Here is a 19,887-nt window from a genome sequence, read left to right on the forward strand (position 1 = left end):
AAATATCAAAAATCACTGTCTCTGAAGGTAGACTATCTTCTAACCAGGTTCCTGAGAGCCCCCTTCACATCCTTGTTCCTCAAGCTGTAAATGATGGGGTTCAACATGGAAGTCATAACTGAATAGAACACAGAGATGACCTGATCCTTTTCATTCATTGTCTTGGAATTCGGTCTCATATAGGCAAATATCCCAGACCCATAGTAGAGAACCACAACAGTGAGATGGGAGCCACAAGTAGAGAAGACCTTGAGCCTCCCTTCTACAGACTGCATCTGAATCACTGTGGAGATAATATGCCAGTAGGAGACAAGGATGAGGGAGAGAGGTGCTAAGAGGATAATGACACCCATTGAAAAGAGGGCCATCTCAGCCTTGTAGGTGTCTGCTGAAGCCAGCTTCAGGAGTGCAGGAGGTTCACAAAAATAATGACTAATTACATTCTGTCCCTGGTAAGGGAGACACAGTGTAAATGCACTGTCCACTGAACATACAAATGCCCCACTGACCCAAGACACTATAGCAAACTGGACACAAACTTTTTGGGTCATGACAGTGGAATAATGCAGGGGCTTGCAGACAGCCACATAGCGGTCATAAGACATCACTGCCAGAAGTGCACACTCTGTACACCCTGCAAGAAGGAAGACAATGATCTGTAGTGAGCATCCAGCAAAGGAAATGCTTTTCCTTTTTACAAGGAAGTGGACCAACATCTGAGGCACAATGCTTGTAGAGAAACAGAGGTCAGCAAAGGACAAGTTTTTGAGGAAGAAGTACATGGGAGTGTGAAGTCGAGAGTCAGTCTGAATAAGGATTATTATGAGCAGGTTTCCAAACATAGAGAGGAGGTAAATGATCAGGAAAACACAGAACAGCAAGATCTGGATCTTTGGATCCTGTGAAAGACCCAGCAAGATAAATTCAGCCACGGTAGTTTGGTTTCCTTCTCCCATTGATGTTTATTCCTGTTTACCTGTTATCAGAAAGAAAACACATGCATTCTGAATGTTCAATTTTCACAAACTTTATAAACGAGTGCAATAATAAACAGTGCACCTTGTTAGACTAACAGCTCTCAGATGCTTCCCAGTAGGTGTGCCAGTTAGTATTAAGGTGCATATCGTTATTACATAGTTTTTAAGCGCACTTTTTCCTTGCTTGATCCATTCAGTAAGGCTGAGTATCATACTCGATATGGCTTCTCAACCAATTTGATGTCAATGTATTTACATATTGCTAAATTACTATTAAGTTTTCAGAGGAATTGTCTTTGGTTCAATTTAATTTTTTTCTTCTCAATAAATATTTTCTATTTACCTGGATTAGCAGTCTGAGAATGAGGTGAGCTTGTTTAATCAATAAAAAACACTTTTGCTTTTGTAATTCAAAATCAAAACATAGAGATCAATGACAAATTTGTTTATAATAGAGTAGGAGGTTCAAATATGGCTAGAGGATCAACAGATAAGTTGTACCTACCAGTTCTTGGTTTTTTCAATAGTATTTTTAAAGAGGCTTCTTAAGTATCAATCCAAACAGGATAAACAAAGAGAATAAAAATTTATATCCATGGATCATAATCCTGTCCCTGGTACAAATATGTCACATGACAAAGAGGAAAAGGTACATGAAAAAATTTGACATTCATAAATGTAACATAACGATACTTGAGTGTCCAGTGCCCTGTTCAACATCATCAACAACAACAACAACAAAAAGCCAGTACTAAGCAGGAGCTTGAACTTCTGAACTGGATATTAGTGAATTTTACAGCTCCATAACACCCAATCTCAGCTTATCTCTGACCTCCATGTCAGCTGAAGTGGACAATTCTGACTTGCTTGGCACTGCTGACATTCTACTTTAAGGACCTCCTGCCTGTCTTTTGGCATTCTCCCCAAGATGTTGGAAGTATGACCAAGTCAATGCCCAGGGGCAATCTTTCACCAGAGGGCAATGGAAACTAATGAATAAAGGCACCAAATATTTTTGGGAGGCACTCTGTATGCTTCTTACACGTTGAGCTCTAGGGAGTTAAGTCCCCATTGTCTATACCATGTTTGTTACTATTGATTATTACTATTACTATTACTATTACTATTACTATTACTATTACTATTATATCCCCTAAGCAGCTTTTTCAGAATTGTTTTCTTAATCATCAATCCTCATGAAATTTTAACAGCACAGGTATATTGTGCATCTATTTATATACTGCAACTCTCTAGAGGGCTACAAACCATTGGTATATTTAAGATTTCTCTCTTCTAAGAACTTTGGCATCTGTTTTGTCCCCATAGAGAATGCCTGGCCTAGAGTAACAACTTCATCAATCCAACTTCATTGGTGTTTAATTGTATCTTGTCTTACTGCTTCCTTACACCACTTCTGGAATCACTTGTCAAATAAGCTATCTGCGCCAAAGTTCTTTTCTTAGGCTGTGCTTTCAGGAACCTATACTAAGAAAAGTCTCCTGAGATGGAGACTTGATAAAGGCAAAATGAAGAAGGCTGCCTTCTTCAACCAGGGAGTCTCAGCTGTGCCTGATGATAATGACTAACACTTACTGAGTGCTTACTACATGTCTGGCACAGTTCTAAATGCTTTATCTGTGTTAGCTTATTTAATCATCATAATATTCCTATGAGGAAATATTTTCTTTTTTTTAATTTTTTTTGTATTGGAGTTCAATTTGCCAACATACACCATAACATCCAGTGTTCATCCTGTCAAGCGCTCCCTCAGTGCCCATCACCCAGTCACCCCAATCCCTGCCCACCTCCCCTTCCACTACCCCTTGCTCATTTCCCAGAGCTAGGTGTCTCTCATGTTTTGTCACCCTCACTGATGTTTTCACTCATTTTCTCTCCTTTGAGGAAGTATTTTCAATCTCTATTTTACAGCTGGGGGAATTAAGGGTAGACATGCTCAGTAACTACTAGTCACTCAGATATCAATTGTCAGAATTGGAATCTAAAGCCCTAGAGTTTTGTTCTAGCATCTGAGCTTTTACATCTTCAATCTTATTTCAGTCATAATTCCAGCTATAGCACTGAAAAATCCGATCATGTAGATGAACTTGGCACAGAGAAATCTTGGTGCAATGCTCAAGAGACAAAGGAAATTATCCTCAATTCCAAACATGTTCATAAATGGCATGGTCCTAAAATAAGCTGAAGTGAAGGTTTTCACACCACTTTTAGTTAGAAAATAAACTGAAAAGAACTAAGCCTTGTAGTAAGGCCCCAGCTACACTTTTTAAGTTTAAGGAGGATATTTGTAATAAAAGAGAGTATTCAAAATTCAAGTAGAACAACCAACCAGATTTAAGGGGCATGTAGCAGATCTGCTAGCAGGGCAAACATGGTACAAAAGTCAATTTGATTCTGGTGCTACTGCTGACTATATGGTTGCCCTAAATTTATCATTAGCACTCAGATTACTAGATTATATGTATAATGTAGAATATTTAGTAAGAGATAAAGGAACCTAGGTATCATGTATAAGATCTTGTACATTGGGTAGCAGAGCATACTATGACTACTACTACTACCACCACCATTAATGTAATCATAATAATAACAACACAGACTAAAAAGCTTACATACATGCCACTTAACATGCTTCAGGCACCCTTATAAGCATTTAATATTTATTAACTTACTTACCCCTCAGAAGAGACTTAAAGAGGTAGACTACTACTAGTCCCATTTTATAAATATGGGTTCTAAGGTTAAGTGAATATATATAAAAAACTTTCAAGGCTACAGAGCTAGTAAATTATTGAATCACGATTCAGTCCCAGGTAATCTAATTCTAGAACCCAAATCTGATATTGTCCTTCTGAATAGGAGTACAGATTCTATTTTTAGAGAGACAGTCTGGAACCAGACTCTGTCTGAGTCCACAGAACAAGGCATAAATGGAATGCACCACTGAATTAAGATTTGGGAAAATGTAAGGCAGAGGCTAATCGTATTACACAGAAAAGAAACAAATATGCTACCTTTCCGTAGTGTGGAATCAAGTGGACAGGAGGCTAAGCAGCATGAGTGCAAATATCTGCAATATCTTAGAATTCCTGAAAGTTGGTTTGCTGCTCTTCTTCTTTATATATTATTCTTTACGGATCTGATTTAAGTCCTTTGGCTCAACTATCACTTATATCTAGACTGCCTCAAAGGTTATCTGACAACTGACCACTATTTCTAAGCTTGAATTCTACATTTTCAATTTTCTTCTGGATATTTTTTTCAAGTTTTTATATAAATCCTAGTTAGTTAACATATATGGTAAAATTGGTTTCAGGTATAGAATTTAGTGATTCGTCACTTATATATAACACATACTGCACATCACAAGTGCCTTCCTTAATGCCCATCGTCCATTTAGCCCATTCCCTGCCCACCTGTCTCCATCGACCCTCAGTTTGTTCTCTATATTTAAGAGTGTTTTATGATTTACTTCTCTCTCTCTTTTTATTTCCCCTTCTCCTATGTTCCTCTGTTTTGTTTCTTAAATTCCACATATGAGTCATATGTTATTTGTCTTTCTCAAACCGACTTATTTCACTTAACATAGTCTAGCTCCATGCACATCACTGCAATATTTGCAATAGAATGTTTTGCTTCTGCCTCAAAATCAACATATTTGGAATTTAATTTTACTCCATAAATAATTATTAACTTAAGGGACCCCATTCCTGGAAATACCACTGCCATTTTTACCTACGCATCATGACCAAAAAAATATAAAATCAGCTTTGACTTCTTTTATCCTCTTGTTCCCTCAAGTTGATCAATCATCAAGTTCATCTTTTTAGTCATCTCTCAAATCTCTAACTTTTCATTGCCATTATCATTCTGGCTAGTCTAGTATGTCATTCAATTCTGCTTGTATCACTTCAATACCCTTCTAACTTGTTTTCACACCCTAGAATCAAATACATCTTGTACTCCACTGATGACTCCTCCAAAGTAAATGGTTTCCTATATCCAATTAAATAAACTCCAAATACTCTAGATGAATATTTATTTAAAGCCTACCTTATGTTTGTCCCAATATCCTTCCTGTTTTCCTTAGAAGTGTCTTTGCTTCAATGATATCAAATTGCTAATTAATTACTGATATTGGATTCTAAGAGCTTGGTAAAGTAGAAAAAAAACATAACAAGAACAGCTCATATATCTGTTAATAGAGAGTGGTTTAAAAATTATAAGAGAATATATGTACTCATTTAGAAAAAATGTTGAATTTCTAGAGGCAAAAAACAATTTTTTAAAGATTTTATTTATTTATTTATGAGAGACACAGAGAGAAGGCAGAGACATAGGCAGAGGGAAAAAGCAGACTCCTCACAGGGAGCCCAATGTGGGACTCGATCGTAGAACCCCAGGATCTCGCCCTGAGCTGAAGGCAGATGCTCAACCACTAAGCCACCCAGGCATCCCACAAAAAAACAATATTTAAAAAGTTCTGAGTTACCAATTTTTTTAAAAGCAATAATATAAAGAGACTGAAAACCATAGGAAATACTATACTGGCTTTTAAATATTCATAATTGATAAGGCTCTGGCACATATAGTTTTACAGATGTATTCTATATAAACATCAAGGAATAGATAACTATTTTATTATTTATTTATTTGAGAGAAAAAAAGAGCACAAACTGGGGAGGGGAAGGGCAGAGGGAGAGGAGAAGCAGATTCCCTGCTGAGCAGTGAGTCCACCACATGGGGCTGTATCCCAGGACCCTGAGGTCAAGACCTGAGTGGAAGGCAGACATTTAACTAAGTCACCCAGGTGCTTATAGATAATTCTTAATATTTAAATTATATAGGGGATAAAAAAAAATAGGATGTTGACAGTTTCAAGTAACAAAATCCATCTCAAACTTTTTGAAATCTATTGCTTTTGTAACTGATAAGGGCTAGATTCAGAATATTATTTATCCAGTGGTTTAATATGACAAGAAGCCTGAGTTTTCTTTCTTTCATTTTTTTTTAATTTTTTTTTTATTTATTTATGATAGTCACAGAGAGAGAGAGAGAGGCAGAGACACAGGCAGAGGGAGAAGCAGGCTCCATGCACCAGGAGCCCGATGTGAATTCTGTTATTCTAAGTGTCACCCTTATCTTGAGAAAGACTCCACTTATGATCTTTTTTTCTTTTTTAAATTTTTATTTATTTATGATAGTCACAGAGAGAGAGAGAGAGAGAGAGAGAGGCAGAGACACAGGCAGAGAGAGAGAAGCAGGCTCCATGCACCGGGAGCCCGACCTGGGATCCGATCCCGGGTCTCCAGGATCGCGCCCTGGGCCAAACCGCTGCGCCACCCAGGGTTCCCCACTTATGATCTTAAGATGATTACAAAAAGCTTCCAGTGTTACTGCCTTGCTCAAATTAAAAAAAAAAAAAAAAAAGGAAAGTCAAAACATATTTAACCAAGACTGCTGCCAAAAGTTGATATTCAGCCAGATTAGGACTTTTCATTTTAGGGAGGCCTGGGTGGCTCTGTGGTTAAGCATCTGCCTCCAGCTCAGGTAGTGATCCTGGAGTCCCGGGATTGAGTCCCACATTGGGCTTTCTGCATGAAGCCTGCTTCTCCCTCTGCCTGTGTCTCAGCAGCCCCCCTCTGTGTCTGTGTCTCTCATAAATAAATAAATAAATAAATAAATAAATAAATAAATAAATATATTTAAAAAAAAAAAAGGACCTCTCATTTTAGCAGTGGAGGTGAGGTAAGGAGAAATTAATTCAGTCTAGGTCAAGTTCTGGCAACTAGCATAGAGTTATGTGTACCAACTACCAGATTGTCTTTAATGTTTTCTTCCCTTTTATCTTTGTATATGCTTTAAAGAAAATAAACTATCTCATAAAGTAGTTACCTTAAAGGTGTGTAGGGATGAGAAAAGACAAGGAATGACTTTCAAGGATGCTGATAATTTTCTTTCTTAAGATGGATGCTGATCACATGGCTATGCTTATGATATGAAAATTCACTGGGCCATACACATATAAGTTGTGTACTTCTCTGCAGATCTGTTATGCTTTAATATATAAGTTTATTTTTAAAAATAACATTTGGGAAGTATAATTATGTTGTCTTAGAAAAGAGCACTCTTTTAAGATAATTGAACCACAATATATTACCTAAATGAATTAACTGTGGTTTAAGATTTTATATTATTTCTTTAAAATTTCTGGATTCAAAATCTTAAAAAGAATAGAAAGAGGAAGAGGAGAATGAAGAGAAGAAGAAGAAAAAGAGAAGGAGAAAGTGGAGGAGAAGGAGAAGAAGAAAGAGGAGGGGGGAGGAAGGGAAGAAGAAAAGAACAGAGGAGGAGAGAAAAGATCTTCATGAAAATTATAAAATGTTACCAACACAATTCAACATAGTGTATTTTTCTAACATTTCCCATAATTTAGTAGCCTCAGTAAATAGACTTAGAATATAATCCCCAGATACATGAGGCAAAGTAGTTATACTAATAGCTAAATTTAAAAAAAAAATCCTAACTTAGCAATAAGAGTGAGTTCTTTCTTTCCTCCACCCCATCTACTTGACTCAGTTAATTCTATATTTTACTGCTACTTTCAAAACCCCACTTTTGATATCAAATTATTATTAGAATGTGTTATTTGTAAGTAAAAATAAACCCAGCATGCTTACAAAAAAGAGTTTCTACAAAATACTTATAAAAACAATGACAATGTATAGATTTTATTTACCTAAAATCACGTGAGGTTCTATCCAGACACTCAAGATGTTTCTTTACAGCTTTCCACATAGTCCTTATCATTGTCACACCCATCCTCAGTTATGAGGGCTACATGCTCTCTTAAAAAAAAAAAAAGATTTTACTTATTTATATGAGAGACAGAGACAGAGACAAAGATAGTGACAGAGAGCACCAGCAATGAGAAGAGGGAGATGCAGTCTCCTCACTGAGGAAGAAGCTGGATGCAGGGCTCTATCCCAGGACCCTGGGATCATGACCTGAGCTGAAGGCAGATAATTAACCAACTGAGCCACCAAGGTGCCCTGGATACATACTTTCTCGCCCACATCTAAAAATAAAAATAAAGTTTCTTTGCAATAGGCATTCCCACCAAAGGTACTAAGATAAAATCTAATATAGCATAGAATCATATTCTCTACAAAAATATGGATCCACAAAACATCGGCAAATTCTGAGCTTAGGAAAAATGATATTAAAAACATAACTATCAAATATCTAATTCAGCTCTATATTTTCTATTTTATTTTATAATACATGTCAAATTCAAATGCAAAAGTCTGGTAAAGAGAACATATACAGTGACAAAAATTTCACCTTCAATTATGGATGCAAAAATTGCAAATATAATAACAAATGACAAATAGAAGTATATTAATGAGAAATATATGATACCTATGTAGTTTTACCAAGGAACATAGGTATTTTTGAACTTTAAGGGATAAGAGGCAAATAATAACATCAATTGAGGAATATAAAAACACAAATATAGATTTCCAATTCTTTTTTACTATAAATTTATTTTGATTGGTGTTCAATTTGTCAACATAGAATAACACCCAGTGCTCATCCCGTCAAGTGCCCACCTCAGTGCCTGTCACCCAGTCAACCCCACCCCCTGCCCACCTCCCCTTCCACCACCCCTAGTTGGTTTTCCAATTCTAATAATTGTTGGATACCTATTTTAGACCAACATTTCCACTGAAAACAATTATAAATCCATGAGACAAAAATCTTGGGCAAGAAGAAGCACAGTATGGTGGAGCTGACAGTCAGCATTATTTTTTCCCATGAAGCATTTGTGGATTCTAAAGAAGTAGCTAAGAGTCTGATAAACTCAACAGAAACTGGGGCCTGAAGAGCTGAAAAGTTGAGGAAAATTTTTCAGCAGTCTTAAAATAGTGGGGGTGAGGGAAGTAAAAATCAGAGCTTAAGGCTTACCAAATGTGAACCAATAAATACTCCCACATTTTACTTGGGATACATGAAGAGCTATACCTTTAGAATGGAGAGTGAAATGGAAATAAATGAACCATCTCATTTAATCAACGCAATCTGATTTGCATAAGACGTCTTCTCTTTTCCTAGATCCCTGACAAAAGCAAAATAAACTGTCTCTTGGAGAAAGTAACATATTCAGAATCTCAAATTAGCTTTTTAAATTCCATGCACAATGTGCTAGACTAAGCAAAATAAAATATGAAAACTGGAACTACTTCTTAAAAGAAAAGATGAAGATAAAGGGAGAGGGAGAAGTGAAGAAGAAAGGAAGAAAGTGAAGGATACGGAGAGAATGAGGGAGATAAATAACATGAGCCAACATGGGAAATCCAAATATTTGTGTTATCAGATATAATCTTTCAAATACTGTCAGTTAAAAAAATATTTATATTAGATAAGAGGTTAAATAATTTAATCAGAGAATTAAAAACATTTTGAAAAAATAAAGAATTTTTAAATCTAAAAAATAAAATTACTAAAATGAGAAGACAAAAGATGGTTTAACAGCATATTAGATGTGGACAAGATAGGACCAGTGAACAGGAAGGTGAACAGAAGAAAATATCCAGATCGAAGGATAGAAAGACAAAAGATAAGAAATAAAAATGACACATGTGGAATATGTGGGAAAAAAGTCCACCAAGTATAAGTGAAGTCTCAGAGGGAGAGAAAAGAGAAAATAGGTTGAAAGGAATATTTAAGAGGTAATAGTTGAGAATTTTTCAAAATTGATTAAAAAACATCAAGTTATATGTTTAAGAAATGTGACAATGTGAAGCTAAATGATGGCTGTGTAAATTTCAATCTCATAACATATCTTTTGATGGAAATAAATAAAAACAATAAAAATAATTAAACTATATAAAAATCACAAACTTATAACTAGAAGACAGACAATGCCTAAGCTTTAAATTACCTGAATTAGGGAGGAAAAAATCCCACCAGATCCCAGAAAACTATTTCTCATATTCCTAATATAAATATTTTCAGAAAGCTATAACAGTTCAATGAAAATTGAGTGGAAAAAAGAAAAGAGATGCTAATAGAAAAATCAAGACTGATCTATAATCCTCACGTGAAAGAGAAAGTCCTTTTTCAATAGAAACACCCCCCCCACACACACACACACACACACACACAAACCTGAAAGATCAGAGCACTTACCACAGGAAAGAGTTTAAAAATGCGTGTGATTCAAAGTAACAGTCTTGGAAAGGCATGATTTCTAGGAGAGAAGCAACCTTGGGAATTAGGAAAAGGATAAAGAAGTAAAAGCAGAAAATTTAGGGTATCTGTAAGACAAAAGAGGACTAAAAATCAAATGGCATACAATCTCTCTCCACTTCACCCAAACAAAAACAAAACCATCCATTACAGAAATTTTACTTAATTATCCTTGCATATTTTTTAAAAGGAAACCATCCCAAATCTATAAAGACTGAATTTATAGAAAATAATTACAAATACTGTTATTGTTGAAAAATATTAATGAGTGAAAACAATACCACATTAAGAAAATAATACATCATTACAAAGTGGGTTGTATTTCATGAATGCAAGGATGGTTCTATATCAAGAATCTCATTAAAATCATAAGTCATATTAATGGATAAGAGTACATAATAAATAACTATGTTGGTATTTCAATTCAGTTGAGAAAGGAAAGATTATTAAATAAATATCTGTATTTTACTGTTCTTTCATAAAAATAAAATTTACATCACTACCTCATAATATAGATAAAATATATTACAGATGGAGTAATTGTCAAAAAAAACAAAGACAAAATATAAAACTTTAAGAGTAAATAAAAGAATTCTGTTTTGGTCTTGGAATAAGAAGAAACTATGACACCAAATCCACTAGCCATAAAGAAAATAGGTATTATTCATTGCTCTATTCATTCAACAAATAATCATCAAGTCATATTCTAGAATCAAATTCCTCAGGAAATCCACATTACTTTAATTTTTTTAACTTTCTATTTAAATTCCAATTAGTTAATATACAGTGTAATATTAGTTTCAGGTGTAAATTTACCATTTCAAAACTTCCATACAACACCTGGTGCTCATCACAAGTGCACTCCTTAATCCCTATCACCTATTTAATCCACCCCCATCCATATCCCCTTTAGGAACCATCAGTTTGTTCCCTGTAGTTGAGTCTGTTTCTTAGTTTGCCTCTCTCTCTCTTTCTTTTCTTTCCCTATACTCATTTGTTTTGTTTCTTACATGCCACATGTGAGTGAGATCATCTGGTATTTGTCTTTCTCTGACTGACTTCTATAGCCCCATCCATGTTGTTGCAAATGGCAATATTTAACTCTTTTTGATAGCTGAGTAATATCCCATGGTGTGTGTGTGTGTGTGTGTGTGTGTGTGTATAATCTTCTTATATATATCTTCTTTACCCATTCATCTGTCGATGGACACTTGGGCTGTTTTATAGTCTGGCTGTTGTAGATAATGCTGCTATAAATATTTGAGTACATGTATCCCTTTGAATTATTATTTTTGTATTCTTTGGGTAAATACCTAGTAATGGCACTGCTAGGTCATAGGGTAGTTCTATTTTTAACTTTTGAGGAACTTGCATTCTGTTTTCCAGAGTAGCTGCACCAGTTTGGATTCTCACCAACAGTGCAGGAGGGTTCTCCTTTCCCCACATCCTCACCAACATCTGTTGTTTCTTGTGTTGTTGATTTTAGTCATTCTGACTGGTGTGAGCTAATATCTCATTGTAGTGTTGATTTGTATTTCCCTGATGATGAGTGATGTTGGGCATCTTTTCATGTGTCTGTTGGACATCTGTATGCCTCTACCGGAAAAATGTCTATTCATGTCTTCTGCCCACTTTTCAACTGGATTATTTGGATGTTAAGTTTCATAAGTTCTTTATAGATTTTTGGATACTAACCCTTTATCAGATATGTAATTTGCAAATATCTTCTCCTATTACATAGGTTGCCTTTTAGTTTTGTTGATTGTTTTCCTTGCTGTGTAGAAGCTTTTTATTTTTATGAAGTCACACTAGTTTATTTTTGCTTTTGCTTCTCTTGTCTCAGGAGGCATATCTACTAAGACGTTGCTATGGCTGATGTCAAAAAGTTTACTGATGGTGTTCTCCTCTAAGTTTCTCATGGTTTCAGTTCTTAATTTAGGTCATCAATTCATTTCAAATGTATTTTTTGTATGGTGAAAGAAAATGGTCCAGTTTTCATTCTTCTGCATGTTGCCGTCCACTTTTTCCAACATTTGTAGAGAGACTGTCTTTTTCCCCATTGGATATTCTTTTCTGCTTTGTTGAAGATTAAATGACCACATAGTTGAAGAATAAGTCCACTTTACTTTTATTTTTTCATTTTTTTAGTTTAAATTCAATTAGACAACATATAGTACATCCTTAGTTTCTGATGTAGTCTTCAATAAGTCCACACTACTTTTAAAGAATTAATAGCAAAAGCAGGAAGCTTATTTGTTGTCATTCAGAGATATCAATACAAGTTGGCATTCTTTTGTTATATTTACCTTTTTTCCTCCATTTATTTTACTTCAAATATATTATCCTCTATATTAAAATATATGCATGTGCATGTGCGCATGCACGCACACACACACAGAGACTTTCTTTAGTGCTGCTACCCTTTCTAGCCACTGACTACATTTTTTTCATTACGTGTCAAATGTTCCAATCACTCTGTCTTCTTTCATTATCAAATATATTCATGCTGAAATTTTTCATCCATTTTTCCCTTTTTACCACTTTACCATTTTTCAATTTTTACCATGACTCTACTGAAACTGCCTTTTCTAAATCTTCCTAACTTGCTACTCATCAAATATGACACTTTTCTTGACTACATTCTAATTAGTTGGTAAGTTAGTTGGTTAGGATTACTGGCAGTTTGACACTCCTCAAAACTCTTTTCTGTTTGGTTTTTTATTTGGTTCTACTCTTTTTTTTTTAATTTAAATTCAGTTAACCAAAATACAGTACATACTTAGTTTCATATGTAGTATTCAATAATTTATCAGTTATGTATAACATCCAGTGCTCATCACATTATGTGCCCAACTTAGTGCCCATCACCAAATTACCCCAACCCTCACCCACCTCCCCTCCAGCAACCTTTAGTTTGTTTCCTGTAGTTAAGAGTCTTTCATGGTTTTCCTCCCTCTCTGGTGATTTCTCATTCAGTTTTCCCTCCCTTCCCCTATGATATTCTGCACAGTTTCTTATATTCCACAAATGAGTGAAACCTTATGATAATTGTCTTTCTCCAATTGAACTATTTCACTCAGCATAATACCCTCCAGTTCTATCCACATTGATGCAAATGATAAGTATTTGTCCTTTCTGATGACTAAGTAATATTCCATTTATATTTGTATATATATACATATCTCACATCTTTATCCATTCCTCTGTCAATAGCCATTTTGGCTCTATCCACAATTTGGCTATGGTGGACATTGCTGCCATGAACATTGGGGTGCAGGTGCCCCCTTTGGATCACTACATTTGTCTCTTTGGGGTAAATACCTAATAGTGCAATTGCTGGATTACAGGGTAGCTCTATTTATAACTGCTTGAGGAAACTCCATACTGTTCTCCAGAGTGGCTGCACTAGCTTGCATTCCCACCAAGTGTAAGAGGGTTCCCCTTTCTCCACATCCTTGTCAACATTTCTTGTTTCCTGTCATGTTAATTTTAGCCATTCTGATTGCTGTGAGGTGGTATCTCACTGTAATTTTGATTTGTAGTTCCCTGATGCCAAGTAATGGGGAGCATTTTTTCATGTGTCTTTTGGTCGTGTGTGTCTACTTTGGAGAAATGTCTGTTCGTGTCTTCTGCCCATTTCTTAACTAGAATATTTGTTTTTGGGTGTTGAGTTTGATCACTTCTTTATACATCTTGGATACTAGCCCTTTATCTGATATGTCATTTGCAAATATCTTCTTCCCATTCTGTAGGTTGAATTTTGGTTTTGTAGACTGTTTCCTTTGCTTTGCAATAGCTTTTAATCTTGATGAAGTTCCAATAGTTTATTTTTGCTTTTGTTTCCCTTGCTTTTGAAAATGTGTCTAGCAAGAAGTTGCAGCAGCTGAGGTCAGAGAGGTTGCTACCTATGTTCTCCTTTAGGATTTTGATGGATTCTCATCTCATGTTTAGGTCCTTCATCCATTTTGAGTTTATCTTTGTGTACAGTTTAAAGGTCCAGTTTCATTCTTCTGCATATTGCTGTCTAATTTTCCCAGCACCATTTGTTAAAGAGACTGTCTTTTTTCCATTGATAGTCTTTCCTGCTTTGCCGAAGATTAGTTGGCCACAGAGTTGAGGGTTCATTTCTAGGTTCTCTATTCTGTTTCATTGATCTATTTGTTTTTTGTGTCAGTACCATATTGTCTTCATGATTACAGGTTTGTAGTAGAGCATGAAGTCTGGAATTGTGATGCCACCAGCTTTGGTTTTCTTTTTCAGCGTTCCTCTGGCTATTCAGGGTCTTTTCTGGTTCCATACAAATTTTAGGATTATTTATTCCAGCTCTGTGAAAAATGCAAGTTGGAAGAAATGGATGCATTCCTGGAAACATATAAACTACTAAAGCTGAAACAGGAAGAAATAGAAAACCTGAACAGACTGTCAACCAGCAAGGAAATTGAAGCAGTCATCAAAAACCTCCCAAAAAAAACAAGAGTCCATGGCCAGATGGCTTCCCAGGGAGTTCTACCAAACATTTTAAGAAGAAATAATATCTATTATTCTGAAGCTATTTCTTTTTTAAGATTTATTTATTTATTTATTCATGAGAGACACAGAGAGAGTCAGAGACAGGCAGAGGGAGAAGCAGGCTTCCTGCAGAGAGCCCTATGTAAGACTCAATTCCAAGGTCCAGGATGACACCCTGAGCTGAAGGCAGATGCTCAATCACTGAGCCACTCAGGCCCTGAAGCTGTTTCAAAAACTAGAAATGGAAAGGAAATTTCCAAACTTGTTCTATGGGGCCAGCATTATCTTGATCCCCAAACCCGACAAAGACAAAGACCCGATCAAAAAGGAGAATTATAAACGAATATCCCTGATGAATATGGATGCCAAAGTTCTCATCAGGATACTAGCCAATAGTACATTACATTAAAGAATTATTAATGTACATTAAAAGAATTATGTACCAAAACCAAGTGGGATCTAATCCTGGGCTGCAAGGGTGGTTCAACATTCACAAATCATTCAGTGTGATTTGCATATAGCATTAATAAAAGAAAGAACAAGAACCATATGATCCTCCAGATTGATGCAGAGAAAGCATTTGACAAAATACAGCATCCTTTCCTTTTTTTTACAGCATCCTTTCTTGATTAAAACTCTCCACAGTATAGGGATAGAGGGAACATACCTCAATACCATAAAAGTCATCTACAAAAAGCCACAGTGAATATCATTCTCAATGGGAAAGAACTGACAGATTTTTCCCCTAAGTCAGGAATACAACAGGGATGTCCACTCTCACCATTGCTGTTCAACATAGCACTAGAAGTCCTAGCCTCAGCAACCAGACAACAAAAAGAAATAAAAGATATTCAAATTAACAAAGAAGTCAAACTCTCACTCTTCACTGAGACATACTTTATGTGGAAAGCCCAAAGGACTCCACCCCAAAATTGCTAGAACTCATATAGGAATTCAGAAATGTAGCAGGATATAAAATCAATGCATAGAAATCAGTTGCATTTCTATACACTAACAAGAAGACAGGAGAAAGAGAAATTAAGGAATCGATCCCATTTACAATTGCACCACAAACCATAAGATACCTAGGAATCAACCTAACCAAAGAGGAAAAGGATCTGTACTCTAAAAACTACAGAACACTTATGAAAGAATTTGAGGAAGACAAAAAGAAATGGAAAAACATTCCATACTTATGGATTGGAAGAATAAATATCGTGAAGAATCTCTATGCTATCCAGAGCAATCTCCACATTCAATGAAATTCCTATCAAAATACCATCGACATTCTGACAGAGCCAGAACAAATAATCCTAAAATTTGTATGGAAACAATTTGGTTCTTTCAAATCTAACTTCCTGAACTTGAAGTCATTTAATATTTGATTTTGCCTCATATATATTCCAGCCACTAAGATTAACTAGAGAATAATTACAACAAATACAAAAGTTTCTTCTGCAAACACTGGCCTCCTCTCTTTATTTTTTCCTTGTGTCTTTCCGATATCCCTTCTCTAGCTGAGGAAACATTATTCTTTTCTAGTCCCTACCCTAACCCAACCCAGTTCCATCTCATCACTCTCAGGATTTTGTCTTTCTGATCATACCAGAGAAATTAAAAGCCTCAACATAAATAAGTTCAACCACGCACCTCTCCAAACACACATGCCTACAAACCTGAAGTAATCCATCCTTTCTTCATAGGGAAGAATTGTCTTAAAAAAAAAAAAAAAAAAAAAGAGTTGTCTTCACTATTATAAGGGTATTCCCTTGTGCTCAACTCCACATACTACTTCTCTGGTTATTTCTCTAACAATTATAACTTCTTTTTCCCCTTTATCTTTCCTATCTGCTACATTGCTTTTCCTGCTAATAAAGAATAAATATATTTGTCATATTCCCCTTCACTCTAAGCATCTCCATATAATGTGTTTTTCATCTTTTCAATGAATCTACTCTGTACCATTCAAAGGGAGCTTTTTTTTTTTTTGAAGAATATTTTCCTACCTGTTAGGATAGGAATTCTTTTTTTTTTAAGATTTTATTTATTTATTCATAGAGACAGAGAGAGAGAGGCAGAGACACAGGCAGAGGGAGAAGCAGGCTCCATGCAGAGAGCCAGACGTGGGACTCGATCCAAGGTCTCCAGGATCACGCCCTGGGCTGCAGGCGGCGCTAAACCACTGCGCCAACAGGGCTGCCCTCAAAGGGCGCTTTCGATGACCAAACATATTAATTGAGCTTTTGTTTAGCTTACTTGACCCCTCAGTCATAATTAAAACTATAGATGCTCTTTTTCTCTTTTTTTTTATTATTTTTATTTTTTATTTTTTTATAGATTCTCTTAAAGATGTTTTCTCCCTTGCCTTCTCTTACTCCTTCCCCGCCCCCCCACATCTCTTCCTTTATCTTCTTTTTCCTTCTGCTCATCATTTAATTGACATTTTCCTCTTTTCACTTTCTGAGTCTCCACATTCTCTCTGAATGACCTTATCTCTTCTGACTTCAACTATCTTTCAATTGTTGATGAATTCTAAATCTCTGTAAGCAACTGAGGCTTTTTTTTTCAAAGTTCTGATTCACATATCAAACATCTTAGTGGACCTCGCTGACAATGCCCTTATGTATATAATAGAAATGATGGTAATGATGATGATGATGATGATGATAGCATAAGTTTTGAGGACAGACATCTTGTTTTGAATCTGAGCTCTATGAATTAATATATAGATCATCTTGAGTAAGAAATTAAATGTATAAGCCTTAGTTTCCACATCTATCAGATGAGGATATAAGTATCCAGTTTATCCATTTGCTGTGAGAATTAAATGTAAATAATTTCTATAAACACAGTAATTATTTTCTACATGATACATTTTAGTTATCTATAATAATAACAAATATGTATAACTTAATGCACACATATGGACCACTCTACACACATTTTATCTTTTTTTTTACGTTTTATCATTTAAATTTCAATTCAGCACAACCAAAATTGAAACTATTATACTCCTCTGTTTTTTCCATAATTTATTTTCCTCATAATACACCCTTTCTTTCTTATGCTGACAAAAATACTAAGACAACTAAGTTTGGAAAGGGGAGCTACTTTCTCTTCCTTCCTTTCCTTTCTACCTATTGGACAGTTTATATAGTCATGAGATTGTATCTCAGATCTCAAATCTCTCTTCTCCTCTCCATTCTCAGTTATCACCAACCTATTTTCTGACCCTATACTTTCTATTTCTTATACCTCTATGATCTCTCTGCCTGCTATATGGTTCTTTCAAAAAATAGAATAATAGAATAATCCTTAGGAAATGATAATTGTATCATTTCCAATTCCCATTAAACCAATTCAATGACTATTCATTGTTTATAAACTGAAGTCCAAACACATGAACAAATTCTACAGCAACTCTGCCTGACTGCAAATGTCCGCAAGGCCATCTTTCCCCACTTCCTAACTCTTAACTCATGCTCCTTCCATACCCTAAGGTACATGAACCTGTGCCTTTGGCCTTTGTCATTTCCTCTGTGGAAGTTCACTTCTGCTTTATCAGCTAGATAAACTCCTAGTCACCCTTAGTACTTTACTCAATGTCACTTCTTCACCTGAGTTTTCAAGAAGTCCACTAAGCTGAGTTGTTATTTTCCATCTCTCTGATTATCTAGGTTTTACACCTACCACTATTAACACATATTTTCTATCATATAAGTATATTTATTTTCAATACTGTTTTTTTCTATTTTATGAATTCTTAAAAGACAAAGATCATCAGTGATTTTTATCCCCATCTCTTGACACAGGTAAGTTTTTCATTCTTTAAAAAAAATTTTATTTATTTATTCATGAGAGACAGGCAGAGAGAAGCAGAGACATAGGCAGAGGGAGAAGCAGGCTCCCTATGGGGAGTCTGATGCAGGACTTGATCCCAGGACCCCAGGATCACAACCTGAGCCAAAGGCAGACACTCAACCACTAGGTCACCCAGGTGCCCCAAGTTTTTCCATAAATACCTATTTAACAAATCAATAAGTGTATATCCTATGCACATTTTATCACACAAATTTATATATTTTTAAGTTATATTCCCAAACACAAACACTTATACAATCAGGAATAGCAAAGCATGATTTAATAATAAAAATGATATCTATTAGCATGGATACCCACAGATGACCAGCAGGAAAAATAAGGCATGTTCACCTGGGCTTGGGAGTAGGTAAAATTGCAGAAATAATGGGCTCTTTACCTCCCTACCTTAAGCTCCAGAAGAAGCAAAGATAATAAATTGGCCAAATACTAAAAATAATAAATAAATAAACCAAATACTTTACCTTCTGCTTGAGATAAGAGACAAGGATGAATACTGTGACAGAGATGAAAAAGCAAGGTATTGGGTGTTACAGTAACAGAAATCCTCAAAAGCTGTCATATTCATCTCAATTTCTAGATTTAGAAATTTTCAAAATCAAAATACCAGGTTTCCATGTAGCCTTCTGCCTGTAGCAATGGGAAAAGTTCAAGGTGATGAGAACAGAGTCAGCAAAAGGCAGAGAAATGTCTGCCAGGGTCCAGTTGTTAGAAACTGAAGTCAATGCGAAGGCTATTACCCTAGAGATTTTAGGGTAAAAATTCTAATTTTATCTCTGTGTACTGAATCTGATCCCTGCAGACATTTTGGAGCAGAATTTCTGTACCACATTCTTGCAAGGAGAGTTAAAGATAAATGCCTCTCCCACCACACACACCAAAAAAAGGAAAGATGGTATTGAATAGGAAAGACCAATTAATTCTTCACAACTTTGTGGAAGTTCCTGAAGAGATGTAGTCCCGTGGACAATTTCCTATTCTTACCTGCTGGGCTGAGATAAACATAAAACAGCAAAGTCACTGGTAAAGGGGTCAAGGGCTGAGTATAGTATGGTGAAATCTGCAGCCTGAAGATCCAAATCCTACTTGGCAGTTTTCAATGAATTTTTATTCCTAGAAACTCAAAATATTTCTCTATCCTAAACCTTGCCAACCATTTGTCAAAAACACAAACCTAAAGTCTCTAAGGGCCTGAACAATGGATTTTCCTAAGAGAAAGTTATTAATAATGAAAGTCCTGAGAGTTGAGGTA

At 35.6% G+C, this 19,887-nt stretch overlaps 1 protein-coding gene across 1 annotated transcript; it reads right to left on the reverse strand.

The window, feature by feature from the left end:
* Nucleotides 1-32: 32 nt before the first annotated feature.
* LOC144295309 (olfactory receptor 2D3-like) lies at nucleotides 33-986 on the reverse strand. The gene has a single exon (XM_077867694.1). It carries the CDS (start codon nucleotides 954-956, stop codon nucleotides 33-35), a length of 924 nt encoding a protein of 307 aa, XP_077723820.1. The 5' UTR covers nucleotides 957-986.
* Nucleotides 987-19,887: the final 18,901 nt, after the last annotated feature.

This window comes from Canis aureus, chromosome 23, assembly GCF_053574225.1.
Source record: "Canis aureus isolate CA01 chromosome 23, VMU_Caureus_v.1.0, whole genome shotgun sequence".
Classification (NCBI taxonomy): Eukaryota; Metazoa; Chordata; class Mammalia; order Carnivora; family Canidae; genus Canis; species Canis aureus.

Coding starts and splice junctions, on each gene's coding strand:
- LOC144295309 (XM_077867694.1), bottom strand. CDS start 956: ATGGGAGAAGGAAACCAAACTACCGTGGCTGAATTTATCTTGCTGGGT.